The sequence below is a fragment of the Lactuca virosa genome, chromosome 2, assembly GCF_052849685.1.
Source record: "Lactuca virosa cultivar CGN04683 chromosome 2, Lactuca_virosa_CGN04683_v6, whole genome shotgun sequence".
In the NCBI taxonomy this organism is placed as follows: Eukaryota; Viridiplantae; Streptophyta; class Magnoliopsida; order Asterales; family Asteraceae; genus Lactuca; species Lactuca virosa.
This window is the reverse complement of record NC_136427.1, coordinates 249,621,363-249,634,345: the sequence shown is the minus strand read 5'-3', so window position 1 is coordinate 249,634,345 and position 12,983 is coordinate 249,621,363. Positions and strand designations below refer to the sequence as shown.

The following is a 12,983-nucleotide window of genomic DNA, read 5'->3' as shown; positions in this document are numbered from 1 at the left end:
AAAATTTATTCAATCTATTCGATAGTTGATCGATCCAAATAAAATAAAAAAAAAATACATCCTTTTTTAGAAGGACAGGTTAAATAGTAATATTTTAATTTCCTTAATTAAAAAGGTAGATTTTTTATCACTTAAATATGATTTATAATTTTGAAAACTGAAAATAAAAAATTTATTAATTAAATATGATTTATCAATGAATAATAACATAATAATAATATAGATAATTAGATATTACCATAAACCAAAGCCTGGCTCGAGGCTGCGCGCAACAGAACTGAAGCATATAACCCTGTCATTTTTGATTTCCGAGCAAACCAAAAAACAATTCTATCTCTCTTTCTCTCTCTCTCTCTCTCTCTCTCTCTCTCTCTCTCTAAAACACTTCATCTTCTTGGTCTCAACAACTTAAAAAATGTCTAGGGTTTCCCTCTCATTCTATCTTCACTCCTCCATCCCAGCTCTCTAATGCTGCCTCTGTTGGCTCTCTTCTTCTTCACAGCAAGAACCCAAAGAAAGAGAGCCTTAAATCCCCTTTCATTTTTCTCCAATTTTGCAGGATTATCATTTCCTTGCAAGTTTTAAATATATTTATCTTGTTTTTTTTTTTTTCTTAATCTTCCTTCATTATTATTATTAATATTATTATTATTAAAGTTTATTTATGGAAAAGACAAAGATTTCCCAGGTTGTTTAGAAACCAAGTGAGGTAAGCAACTCTTTCCTTTTCTTTTCTCTTTCTCCCTTTTGATTTTGCAAAGATTTTGAAGGGGATTATGAGGAAAGCAAAGTGAAGTCGGTGAATTTTTGGAGCTTTTGTGGGTGGTTATAAGTTATTAATTCTACCCACAGCTTCATCATAAGAAAAAAAAAACTGATTATTTTGTCTGTATATTGGTCATACATAACTTTCCCTTTCCTAAAATTTGGCTCTATGAACTGAAAACCCTCCAAAAAGCAACGGGTTCTCTTTCTTTCTTGTGATCATTGTCTCTTCAAATCCTCGGTTTTTGTTTTCTTGCATCATCTATCTATCTTCTCTCTATTTATACCCATATCTGTAAAGAACCAGAAGAAGTTACAAGAATTAAGCTTTTTGTAGTTGGGTTTCCTGAAATTTGGTAAAAAAAAATGGCGATGGTTGCTCAACATCAACAGCACATGGAGACGACAAGCAGCAGCAGCAGCATGAAACACCAGCTGGATAACGGGAAGTACGTAAGGTATACCGCCGAACAGGTTGAAGCTCTTGAAAGGGTTTATTCAGAGTGCCCAAAGCCAAGTTCTTTGAGGAGACAACAATTGATCCGAGAATGCCCTATTCTATCCAACATAGAGCCCAAACAAATCAAAGTTTGGTTTCAAAATCGCAGGTGAAATTGAGAAAAGGGTTTGTTTGTTTGTTTGTTTGTTTGTTTTGTTATCAATTGTTTATATTCTTTTATGCAAATTAGGTATCTTCTTTTCATGCTGTTAACCTCACATAGATCTTTCATTTACTCGAATCTATACATGCCCTCGATTCCCGAATCCAAGATTCGTATATATAAATCAGTTTTTTAAATAATATTTCTTAATTTTGTTATTCTCCCTCGAATTCAGATGTCGGGAGAAGCAACGAAAAGAAGCATCTCGTCTCCAGACAGTGAATCGGAAATTGTCCGCCATGAACAAGTTGTTGATGGAGGAGAACGATCGCCTGCAAAAACAGGTCTCTCAGCTTGTATACGAAAACGGACATATGCGCCAACAGTTGCACACTGTAAGCTAGCTGCTTCTATTTTTTTTTTTTTTTTTTAAATAAATCTTTAAACTTGTATGCTTAATCATATAATCAACCATGATTTATTGATATTATGGTATTCTATTCAGGCTTCAGCTGTTACAGATGCAAGCTGTGAATCTGTAGTTACCACCACCCCCCAGCATTCTCTTCGAGATGCTAATAACCCAGCTGGGTAATTACTAATGAATGGCAATCTTGTAATTTTATCATGTGAGTTGTTTTTCAATTCGATCATCTTATTATACATCTTCTGTACATTTCCTTCCCAGACTCCTCTCGATTGCAGAGGAAACTTTGGCAGAGTTCCTTTCAAAGGCTACAGGAACTGCTGTCGATTGGGTCCAGATGCCTGGGATGAAGGTTTGTGCATTATATTTATTTTATTAATCAAAAATTAATTAATCTCCGTTTTTTTTTAATTTTTTTTTTTTTGATTATGTTGTTCCAGCCTGGTCCGGATTCGGTTGGGATCTTTGCCATTTCACAGAGTTGCAGTGGAGTGGCAGCTAGAGCCTGCGGTCTTGTAAGTTTAGAGCCCACAAAGGTAAAAACAAAAAAATAAATTCTATCTTTTTTTTTTTTTTTTTAAATATATAAATTATAATCCAATTTGTTTACTTTTAATATTAATTTGGTTTTCATCAGATTGTGGAGATCCTTAAAGACCGAACATCTTGGTATCGAGACTGTCGGAATCTTGAAGTTTTGACAATGTTACCCGCCGGAAACGGTGGAACTATCGAACTTGTATACACGCAGGTAAACTAAACAAATTAATTAATCTTTTTTTTTTTCAATCAAAAATTCAAAACCAAACAAATTATAAAAAAAAATCTTAAATTTAGGTCTATGCACCAACTACATTAGCTCCCGCACGGGATTTCTGGACTCTGAGATACACTACAAGTTTAGACAACGGTAGTCTTGTGGTAAGTATCATTTTTCTTCCATTCCATGATATACAAGAACAAGATTCAATTGTTTTATGGGATTTTGATTTTGATGTGTTGTTTTACATTTAGGTCTGTGAGAGGTCTCTTTCGGGTTCGGGTGGTGGCCCACATGCTGCCCCATCTGCCCAATTTGTAAGAGGGGAAATGCTGCCAAGTGGGTACTTAATTCGGCCCTGTGATGGTGGAGGTTCCATTATTCACATAGTTGATCACCTTAATCTTGAAGCATGGAGTGTGCCAGAAGTTTTGCGTCCACTTTATGAGTCATCCAAAGTTGTAGCACAGAAGATGACAATTGCAGTCAGTGGAGTTTTCTTATTTCATTAACTACAGTTTTGATAGGCCCAACCCGGCCCGTTTAATTCCTTTTAATTTATATATCTAGGCATTGCGGTATATCAGACAAATAGCCCAAGAGTCAAGTGGTGAAGTTGTTTATGGACTCGGTAGGCAGCCTGCGGTTTTGCGTACCTTAAGTCAGAGATTAAGCAGGTATAATTATTATTAATATAATCTCGTGTAAAATGATTAATTTTATTTAAAAAAAGAAAAAAAAAAGTTGATTACATTTTGATGGTTTTAATTCAACAGAGGTTTCAATGATGCGATCAATGGATTCAATGATGACGGGTGGTCATTAATGAACTGTGATGGTGCTGAGGACGTGATTGTCGTGATTAATTCAACCAAGAATTCAAATTCCCTTTCGTTTCTTGGAGGGGTTCTTTGTGCAAAGGCCTCGATGCTGTTTCAAGTGAGTGTTGTGTATTGACTAAAACGCCCCTCGTTTTGATTAGCGTCTCTTATTCTTGGAATCTTTTTTTTGTTCTAGAATGTGCCTCCGGCTGTTTTGGTAAGGTTTTTACGGGAGCATCGATCAGAATGGGCCGATTTCAATGTGGATGCTTACTCTGCTGCTTCAGTGAAAGCTAGCCCATATGGGTATCCCGGGATGCGGCCCACAAGGTTTACTGGGTCCCAGATTATAATGCCACTTGGCCAGACAATTGAACATGAAGAGGTAATGAGAGATAAACCCCAAATCTTGATGTTGATGAAACCCAATCTTGAATCTAAACATGTGTGATGACTGATATATGTAAACAGATGCTTGAAGTTATTAGACTCGAAGGTCATGCAGTTGGTCAAGAAGATCCATTTGTGTCAAGAGACATTCATCTCTTACAGGTTTACTTTATTAAATTCATTAGAATTTAAGTTTATTTTTAGTCTTGTATCTAATTTTTTTTTTTTTTTTATTTAAAATTTCGGTAGCTATGTGGTGGAGTTGATGAGAATGCAGTGGGAGCTTGTTCTGAACTTATATTTGCTCCAATTGACGAGATGTTTCCGGATGATGCGCCCCTTATACCATCTGGTTTCCGGATCATTCCATTAGACCCGAAATCAGTTGAGTTTGACTGACCTCGGTCTTCCCATAATTTTGACTTTTGTTGACTGAACCGATTAATTTTGACCAGGGTGATTTAAAGGATGCATTGGCGACAACACATCGGACCACCCTTGACTTGACTTCGAGTCTCGAGGTGGGCCCATCAACGAACCATGGCCCGGCCGATACATTGACCACGAGATCGGTGTTGACCATCGCGTTCCAGTTTCCTTTTGAGAATAATTTAGCTGACAGCGTGGCAACCATGGCCCGCCAGTATGTCAGAAGTGTCATCAACTCTGTGCAGAGGGTAGCCATGGCGATATCTCCTTCAGGAATGAGCCCATCACTGTGCCCTAAGGTATCTCCTGGTTCACCCGAAGCAGTTACCCTAGCTCAATGGATCTGTCATAGCTATATGTAAGTTTCTTAACATCGTCAACCTTAAAAATCACAAAGAAACGTAAGTGTGTTGTTTTGAGTTTTGATAGCCTGTTTGTGTCAGGTATCATTTGGGGTCGGATTTGGTGAGTTCTGGTTCAGTTGCTGGGGAGTCGTTGTTGAAAGATCTTTGGCAGCATCAAGATGCTATTTTGTGCTGTTCTTTGAAGGTACAGTGAGTTAGACATAGATATAGATATATATGATGAGTGTTTGTTTAAGTTGTGAGAAGTGAGACATGGATGATGATGATGATGAGTCTTGTGGTTTGGTTTGGTTTGTAGTCGCTTCCGGTTTTTATATTTGGGAACCAGGCGGGTTTAGACATGTTGGAGACGAGTCTTGTGGCTTTGCAAGACATCACATTAGACAAAATGTTTGATGATGCGGGTCGGAAAGCGCTATTTCCAGAATTTGCCAAGATAATGCAACAGGTATGTATGTATGATTTGTGAATTATTGTGGCTTTCGATGTTTTTTTCTAGAATCTAAAAGTTTAGGGTTTTTTTTTAGGGTTTTGCGTATTTACCTGGTGGGATTTGTATGTCGACAATGGGGCGTCATATTTCATATGAAGAAGCTATAGCTTGGAAGGTTCTTGCAGCTGATGAATCGACGGTTCATTGCCTTGCTTTCTCTTTTGTGAATTGGTCGTTCGTGTGAGGCATCAGGCATCAATCAATCAATCACTTCCTGAGTTTGGTATGTAAAGACGTGTTAATTGGGGTGGGGGAAAGTGATATGATGTTATTTTTGTGTTGAATTGGAGGTTTGCTTAATTTAATGCCGTTTCAGTTCCAGATTTTAGTGTGATCTCATCTGGTTTTAGACTTTTTATTTATGATCCAAAATACTATTATGACGAGCCCACTCACTCAGATACTAAGCAGGTTATAACGTTGTGTTTCCCTAAATACGAGTGAAAATAAATGTAGGAGGATATTTAATTTCTCATAAATATAATCTCATCTTGGATGACAAATCAGGCAAAAGTGTGTCTTGTTTTTGTATAACATAACATGATAAAGTTTTATGCAACACAAACACGATATGGCATGGTTTTGTTTTTAATCAACACAAAAAAGAACCAATTGTAAAACGATAAACACAGAAAAGATAACATACAAATCAAAATTAGTTAGTTTAATTAATATTTAATCCGACAAACAAATACAAAATCGTGTCAATTTTGAACATGAACACGACACGATACGACGTTTTACATTTGACACGAATTTGAATATTAGTTTCGTCCAAATTTTGTTTTGTGTCTCGTGTCATCAATTGTTACCCATAATCTCATCTCCATCCCTTTAAGACTTGGGAGTAGGTTCGGAATACAGCCGCCCCACCATAGTGGCATGCCGAGGAGAGATGGTGCATGACCATGAGAGAGAGAGAGAGCTTTCAATGTTCACTTTTGATCTATTTTTTTTTTTCAAAAAAATTGTCAATTTAACCGGTTTCACCACAATGACAAGTTGAATTTGTAGTGTGCCAAACTCGTCGTGGCTGTCAAAAAACTGAGGTGGCCTAGCGACAAACATGTCACCATTCACGATTAAATTACACATTTGGTCCCTGTGATGTAACATCCCAAAAATTTCAAGAAATTTTAAACTTTTAAAAACAACCCATTTACTAATAAAGGTGTTTACAAAATCATTGTTTCCAAAACATTATTTAAAATCAGAGTCTTCCAAGATCTAATTGGTAGTAAAACCAATGATGTGTACGGTTACGTCTTCGCCTCGCCACAAAACATCTGAAGCACTTGAAACAATAAACTGAAACTATAAGCACGAAACTTAGTGAGTTCCCCCAAAATACTAACACACGAACAAATAACGTATTCAAGTAACATGTACTAGGTCCACAACTAAAAGACTAGATTACCCCTGAGCCCACAGTATGAGTCTGACTTGCCTATAGGGGCCCACAACTCATATCTGGCTTACTCCTGAGCCCACAACATAAGTCTGGTTTGCCCCTGGGCCCACAACTTACGTTTAGCTTGCTCCCCGACCAGATCAGTCCTCGGACTGGATACCACTAAGCCCTCAGTACGAGTCAGACATGCCCTTCCCGGCCCTCAGCACGTATCTGGAATGCTCATGAGCCCTCAGTATGAGTCTGGCATGCCCTCCCCGACCCTCAACTCATATCTGGATTGCTCCAGGGTTTGTTGGTGTAAAGACCCAATTTTCAAAAGAAAATTTTCATTTTTAAATTATCAAAAACATTGCCAATTATCCATAAAATCTCAAGAACAGTTGTTTTCAAATTCATACATCAACAAACATTATTTCAAATATCAGAGTGTCCCATAAAAACGTCTGAGAGAGAGTGCATGCCGCGTCATCAAGCCTTGCCCTTGCCCTTAGGCTCAGATGTACCTGAAACAACTCCACAAACTGTAAGCTAATGCTTAGTGAGTCCCCCAAAGCATACCCCACACAATCCACATAATCATATTAGCTATAATAGTTACATAAACCACATAAGCCATGCATACCACATATAAGGATGTCATGGAAACCCTCCAAGGTCTTATACCTAGTGTCACTGGAACCCCCACGTGGTCTTAGCTACCTGCCATGGGAATCCCCACATGGTCTTCCTGCCATGGGAAACCCCACATGGTCTTCACTAACTGCCATGGGAACCCGCACATGGTCTGCACTACCAAGCAAAAATCATACAAACTAAACATGTAAATATACTAGGATGCCATGGAAACCCTCCAAGGTCTTACACCAAATGCCATGGGAACCCCCACATGGTCTCAGTCTACTGCCACAGGAACCCCCCAGGGTCTTCCATACAAATATCATACTAACATAACACATAATCAATTGACAATCCACATATCATAAAATGGGCCGGCCTTGGTGCCTTAGACCCATTGGTATGGTGAAAAGACTCACCTCTCGCGAATGCTGAACTGACAAGCTAAAATCAGATAAGTCTCACGCACTGCTCCAACTCAACTGCCTATAATCATCATGTGATTAACTTGTCACAATCCCGAAATACCATAAATGCCCTCAAAGTCAACTCTGGTCAAAGTCAAGGTCAACAGTCCATGTTGACCTCAACTCGTCGAGTGCATCCAACAAATCGTTGAGTTCGTCAACTCGCCGAGTTACCTATGTAACTCGGCGAGTTCCTTAATGTCCAGAAGACCGAAAACTCATGTAGACCAAAAACTCTAATCCTTCACTGCACTCATCCAGAATCTCGAAAACGGGTAAACCCTACCCGGCTCGTCAAGTTGGCTAAGGAACTCGACGAGTCCCTTCAGTCCTTTTTGTGTTCAGACATTTTTAAGCTACCCCAAAGCTCCAGATTGCAGATCTAGCCTCCTAAGGCATGGTTTCCACGTAAAGTTGCAAACTTTACGTGCATGCAAGCTCCTAATGCCAAAACCAAGCTAAGGGAGGGGTTTAAACCAAAGAGAAGAGCCAAAGCTTGATGCTTTCTGTAGCTTTATAAGTCTAAGGACTTAGAGGAGTCCAGATCTGAAGTTGCAACTCCATATCTTACCCAACACCCTAAAAGCTTCACAAATATACTAAAAATGGCCTGAAACCCAAGAAAAAGGGGATCTAATGCTAGAATGATCAAGGTAACAACTTGTTACCTTTAAAGGGATGCCCAAACGTTGTAGATGATGGATCTACAATCTCCTTCCCATTCCAAGCTTCTCAACCTTCAAACTCCTTCAACAAAAGCACCAAAAGCACCCCTTTTAGTCTCACAAGCACAAGGAAGCAACAAAGAACGACTAGGGCTTCTTCTCTGGGTAATGAAGTGGTAAGGGAGGCCACAAGAGGCGGATTAAGTTCTTTATATAGGGTGCAAACCCTAATATTAGGGTTTTCCTTTACAACGCCTACTCGTCGAGTCGGGGCCTTCCGACTCGTCGAGTAGGATCTAAATCCCACGTCCTCATAAATGATCTCTACTCGACGAGTTGGAGCTCCCCAACTCATCGAGTCCTAGCTTAAAACCCTAAAACTCGGATAATTTTAGATGATACTTGGAACGGGTGTTACAAATCTCCCCCACTTGAACTAGACTTCGTCCTCGAAGTCTGCTGACGCGAACAAGTCCGGATAGTGATCTCGCATCTCCTCTTCCAGCTCCCATGTCCATTCAGAGCCTCTTCGGTGCTGCCATTGCACCTTTACTAACTTCACCTTCTTGTTCCGAAGAACCTTGGTCTTCCTATCCAAAATCGCAACGGGCTTCTCAATGTAGTTCAGGCTCTCGTCCACCTGAATGTCGTCCAGAGAAACGACCGCGGCCTCGTCTGTGACACACTTCCGGAGCTGAGACACATGGAAGGTGTTGTGTATCTGGCTAAGCTTGTCCGACAGATCTAAGTGGTAAGCCACCTTTCCCACTCGGGCCGAAATCCTGAACGGTCCAATATATCGGGGTCCTAGCTTACCCCTCTTCCGGAACCTGATGACTTCATTCCATGGCGACACTTTTAGTAACACAAAGTCCCCCACCTGGAACTCAAGCTCCGATCGCCGTTGGTCAGCATAACTTTTCTGACGGCTCTGTCCGACTCGCAGTCGGTCGCGCACCTGCTGAATCAGCCCGGTAGTCTTGAGCACTACCTCAGTGCTCCCCATGACTCGGTGTCCAACCTCGCCCCAACAAACCGCGGTCCTACATCTCCGACCATACAACATCTCAAACGGAGGTCGGTCGATACTGGCATGATAACTATTGTTGTATGAAAACTCAGCCAATGAGAGGTATGTATCCCAACTACCTCCAAAATCCAACACGCATGCCCGAAGCATATCCTTGAGTGTCTGGATCGTCCTCTCGCTTTGGCCATCTGTCTGGGGGTGGTTTGCCGTACTAAAATGCAACTGAGTGCCCAGTTCCTCGTGGAACTTCTTCCAGAATCTGGATGTGAATCGAACATCCCGGTCAGAGACTACTGACACTGGCACTCCGTGCCTGACCACCATCTCTCGTACATAAATATCCGCCAATTTCTCAGCGGATATACTCTCAGAGATCGGAATAAAGTAGGCACTCTTCGTCAACCTGTCTACAATCACCTATATGACATCCACACCCCTCGTTGTCCTCGGTAACTTCGTGATGAAGTCCATAGTGATCTCTTCCCACTTCCACATGGGAATGGGTAGCGGCTGAACCTTGCCATGTGGCCGCTGATGTTCGGCCTTGATCTTATTGCAGGTCAAGCACCGCTCCACGAACCAAGCGATCTCCCGCTGCATGAAGGGCCACCAATAGCTCAGTCTCATATCTCTATACATTTTCGTAGCCCCCGGATGTATAGAGAACTTGGACTTGTGTGCTTCCTCCAATATCTTCTGTCTCACTCCTCCAGTCACCGGTACCCACACCCGGCCACACTGTGTCAGAAGACCTCGATTATCTCGAACAAACAAGGGATACTGACCCAGAATCCGCTCTATCTTCCAATTCTCTTTCTTCACACCCTCGACCTGAGCCTCCTTGATCATATCCAACAATGGAGAGATCATCGTCATCCTTAAACAAACGTTCCCAATTGGGGAACCCGCCGTCTTGCGGCTCAAAGCATCGGCCACCACGTTGGCCTTCCCTGGGTGGTATAAGATCTCACAATCATAATCTTTCAGCACGTCTAACCACCTCCTCTGCCGCATGTTGAGGTTCTGCTGATCCATCAAATACTTTAAAATCTAATGATCAGTATAAATAGTGCACCGTACTCCATACAAGTAGTGCCTCCAAATCTTGAGGGCAAACACCTCTGCCCCCAATTCCAGGTAGTGAGTGGGGTAATTTGCCTCATGAGGCTTCAACTGCCTCGAGGCGTATGCGATCACATGCCCCCTCTGCATCAGTACCGCGCCTAACCCTGAGATCGATGCATCACGGTACACTACCAAGTCATCCAATCCCTCAGGTAGTACTAGAATCGGAGCCTCACATAACCTTTGTCTCAGGGTCTAAAAAGCCAACTACAGATCCGTGCCCCATCGAAATGTCACATTCTTCTTGGTCAAGCGGGTCAAAGGCACAACAATCTTGGAGAAATCCTGGGTGAATCTCCGATAATAGCCCGCTAAACCTAAGAAGCTACGGATCTCGGATACGTTCTTCGGTACTTCCCACCGCATCACCGCCTCAACCTTGGCTGGATCAACTGAAATGCCCTCTTAGTTGATGATGTGCCCCAAAAACTGCACCTCACGCAGTCAGAAATCACACTTTGAGAACTTGTCATACAACCTTTCCGTTCTCAATGTCTCCAATACCTCCCTCAGATGTTGCTCATGTTGCTCCTTAGTCTTAGAATAGACCAGGATATCATCAATAAAAACGATTACCGACCGATCCAGCATCAGTCTACACACTCTGTTCATGAGATCCATGAACGCTGCTGGGACATTGGTGAGCCCAAATGGCATCACCACAAACTCATAGTGCTCGTACCGGGTCCTGAAAGCTGTCTTCGGTATATCCTCATCCCGAATTCTCATCTGATGGTATCCTGACCGAAGATCAATCTTGGAAAACCAAGACGCACCCTGCAGTTGATCGAACAAATCATCGATCCTCGGTAGCGGATAACGGTTTTTCACCGTCAGTTTGTTTAGCCCTCGGTAATCAATGCACATTCTGTGGGACCCGTCCTTTTTCATGAACATGATTGGAGCTCCCCACGGGGAACTGCTCGGACGGATAAACCCTCGGTCTAGCAGCTCCTGAAGCTCCGTAGATAACTCCTGCATCTCGAGCGGAGCTAGCCGGTACGGTGCCTTTGCGATCGGAGCGGCACCCGACACTAAATCAATGCGAAACCCCACCTGCCTCTTCGGAGGCACTCCAGGTAACTCCTCGGGAAAGACATCCCGAAACTCTTGTACCACCGGTACACTGCCCAAATTCGTCGTGGTCTCAACCCTCGTATCCGAGATATATGCCAGAAATCTTGTACAACCCTGCTGCAGAAATCTCCTATCCCTCGCAGCTGAACAGAGGATTGGCCCCTGCGAGGTCCTCTCTCCATGAATAACCAATTCTCCCCCAGTTGGGGTTCGAACCCTCACCAACTGGCGCTCGCAATCAGTCATGTCCCCATTGGCCCCCAACCAGTCCATCCCGACAATCACCTTCAGCCCTTGCAACGGTATCGGGACTAGATCAACACGAAACCTCTCCCCAAGCACATTCAGGACACAGTCCCGATACACCCTCGCAGCACTCATAGTGCGGTCTTCCGCAATCTCAACCTCAAGCGGGGAATCCAAAGTTCCCGGCGCATCCCGAAACTTCTTGCTAAGAGCAAGAGATACAAATGCTCGGGTAGCTCCCGACTCGAACAAAATGTGAGCAGACATACCATTGAACAAAAAGGTCCCTATACATAAGCATAATATACACATAAACAATGCAATAAATCTAGAGCAGGAAGATAAAATACATACCAGCCACAAAGTATGGCGCTGCCCGAGCCTCCTCGGCGGTCAACTGAAATGCGCGGCTCTACACCGCTGGAGCATCCGCCTTAGCAGGGCGGCCATCTGTAATCCTCATGGTGGCGGGCACAAGCGCTGCCACTGCTCCTCCCCCTCCCTGCAACCTCAGACAATCGGCCTTTTTATGGCCAGTCTGGTTGCAGTGGAAACAAATCAAGCCCTTCTCGGGGCAATCCCTGCTCACGTGGCTCGGCTGACCACACGTATAACACACCGGTACCGTCCCCCAACAAACCCCACCATGAGATCTCCCACACTTGGCACATCGGCCACGACCCTGCTGGCCCCTACTGGATGAATCCGAGTTCTTAGGCTTTTTAGTCTGACCTACTGCTATCTGTGCCTGCTCAGGCTTCCGCTTGGTGCGGATGTCCAACTCTATCTCCCTCTCACGGGCCTTCTTCACCATCTCATTCAGGGTTTTGCACCCTGTGAAGCTCACAAACTCCCGAATATCATCCCTCAACATGAAATGATACCTCGTCCTCCTCATGTCCTCATATGTAGCATACTGTGGGATCAACAATGCTCGTTCCCGAAACTTAGCGGTGATCTGCGCCACAGTCTTGGTGGTCTGTTGGAGCTCCTGAAACTCCCTCACCAATCGCGGCACCTCAATAGCTAGTGCAAACTCCAGGTCAAATCACTTGACAAACTCGGGCCATGTCATCTCAGCCACACCGGCTGCCCCACCTGGCTAGTCACCTCTCCCCACCAGTCTCGGACCCGACCCCTCATTATACATGAAGCAAACCCCACCTTTGTCGCATCAGGGCAAAAACTCGTGTGTTGGGCATTCTCTATGTCCGCCACCCAGCGTCGGCTAACAATGGGGTCCCTGACCTCAAAGAAATTTGGTGCCCCACACGCCTTGAACTTCCGGAACG

General features: G+C 43.0%; 1 protein-coding gene across 2 annotated transcripts; it reads left to right on the top strand.

Annotated features, from left to right (window-relative positions):
- Positions 1-311: 311 nt before the first annotated feature.
- Positions 312-5,380, top strand: LOC145160744 (homeobox-leucine zipper protein REVOLUTA-like). 2 transcript variants are annotated; one of them, XM_079080053.1, is made up of 18 exons: positions 312-709; positions 1,103-1,373; positions 1,603-1,762; positions 1,873-1,958; positions 2,056-2,146; positions 2,235-2,330; positions 2,432-2,545; positions 2,632-2,715; positions 2,809-3,039; positions 3,125-3,231; positions 3,331-3,493; positions 3,572-3,760; positions 3,847-3,927; positions 4,015-4,149; positions 4,221-4,552; positions 4,638-4,743; positions 4,858-5,007; positions 5,087-5,380. In XM_079080053.1, the coding sequence occupies exons 2-18, from the start codon at positions 1,132-1,134 to the stop codon at positions 5,234-5,236; spliced, it is 2,517 nt and encodes an 838-aa protein (XP_078936179.1). In that variant the 5' UTR covers positions 312-709; positions 1,103-1,131; the 3' UTR covers positions 5,237-5,380. The 2 variants fall into 2 exon arrangements, with proteins under 2 accessions (XP_078936179.1, XP_078936178.1); XM_079080052.1 differs by having other exon boundaries at positions 312-1,373.
- The last annotated feature ends 7,603 nt before the right edge of the window (positions 5,381-12,983 follow it).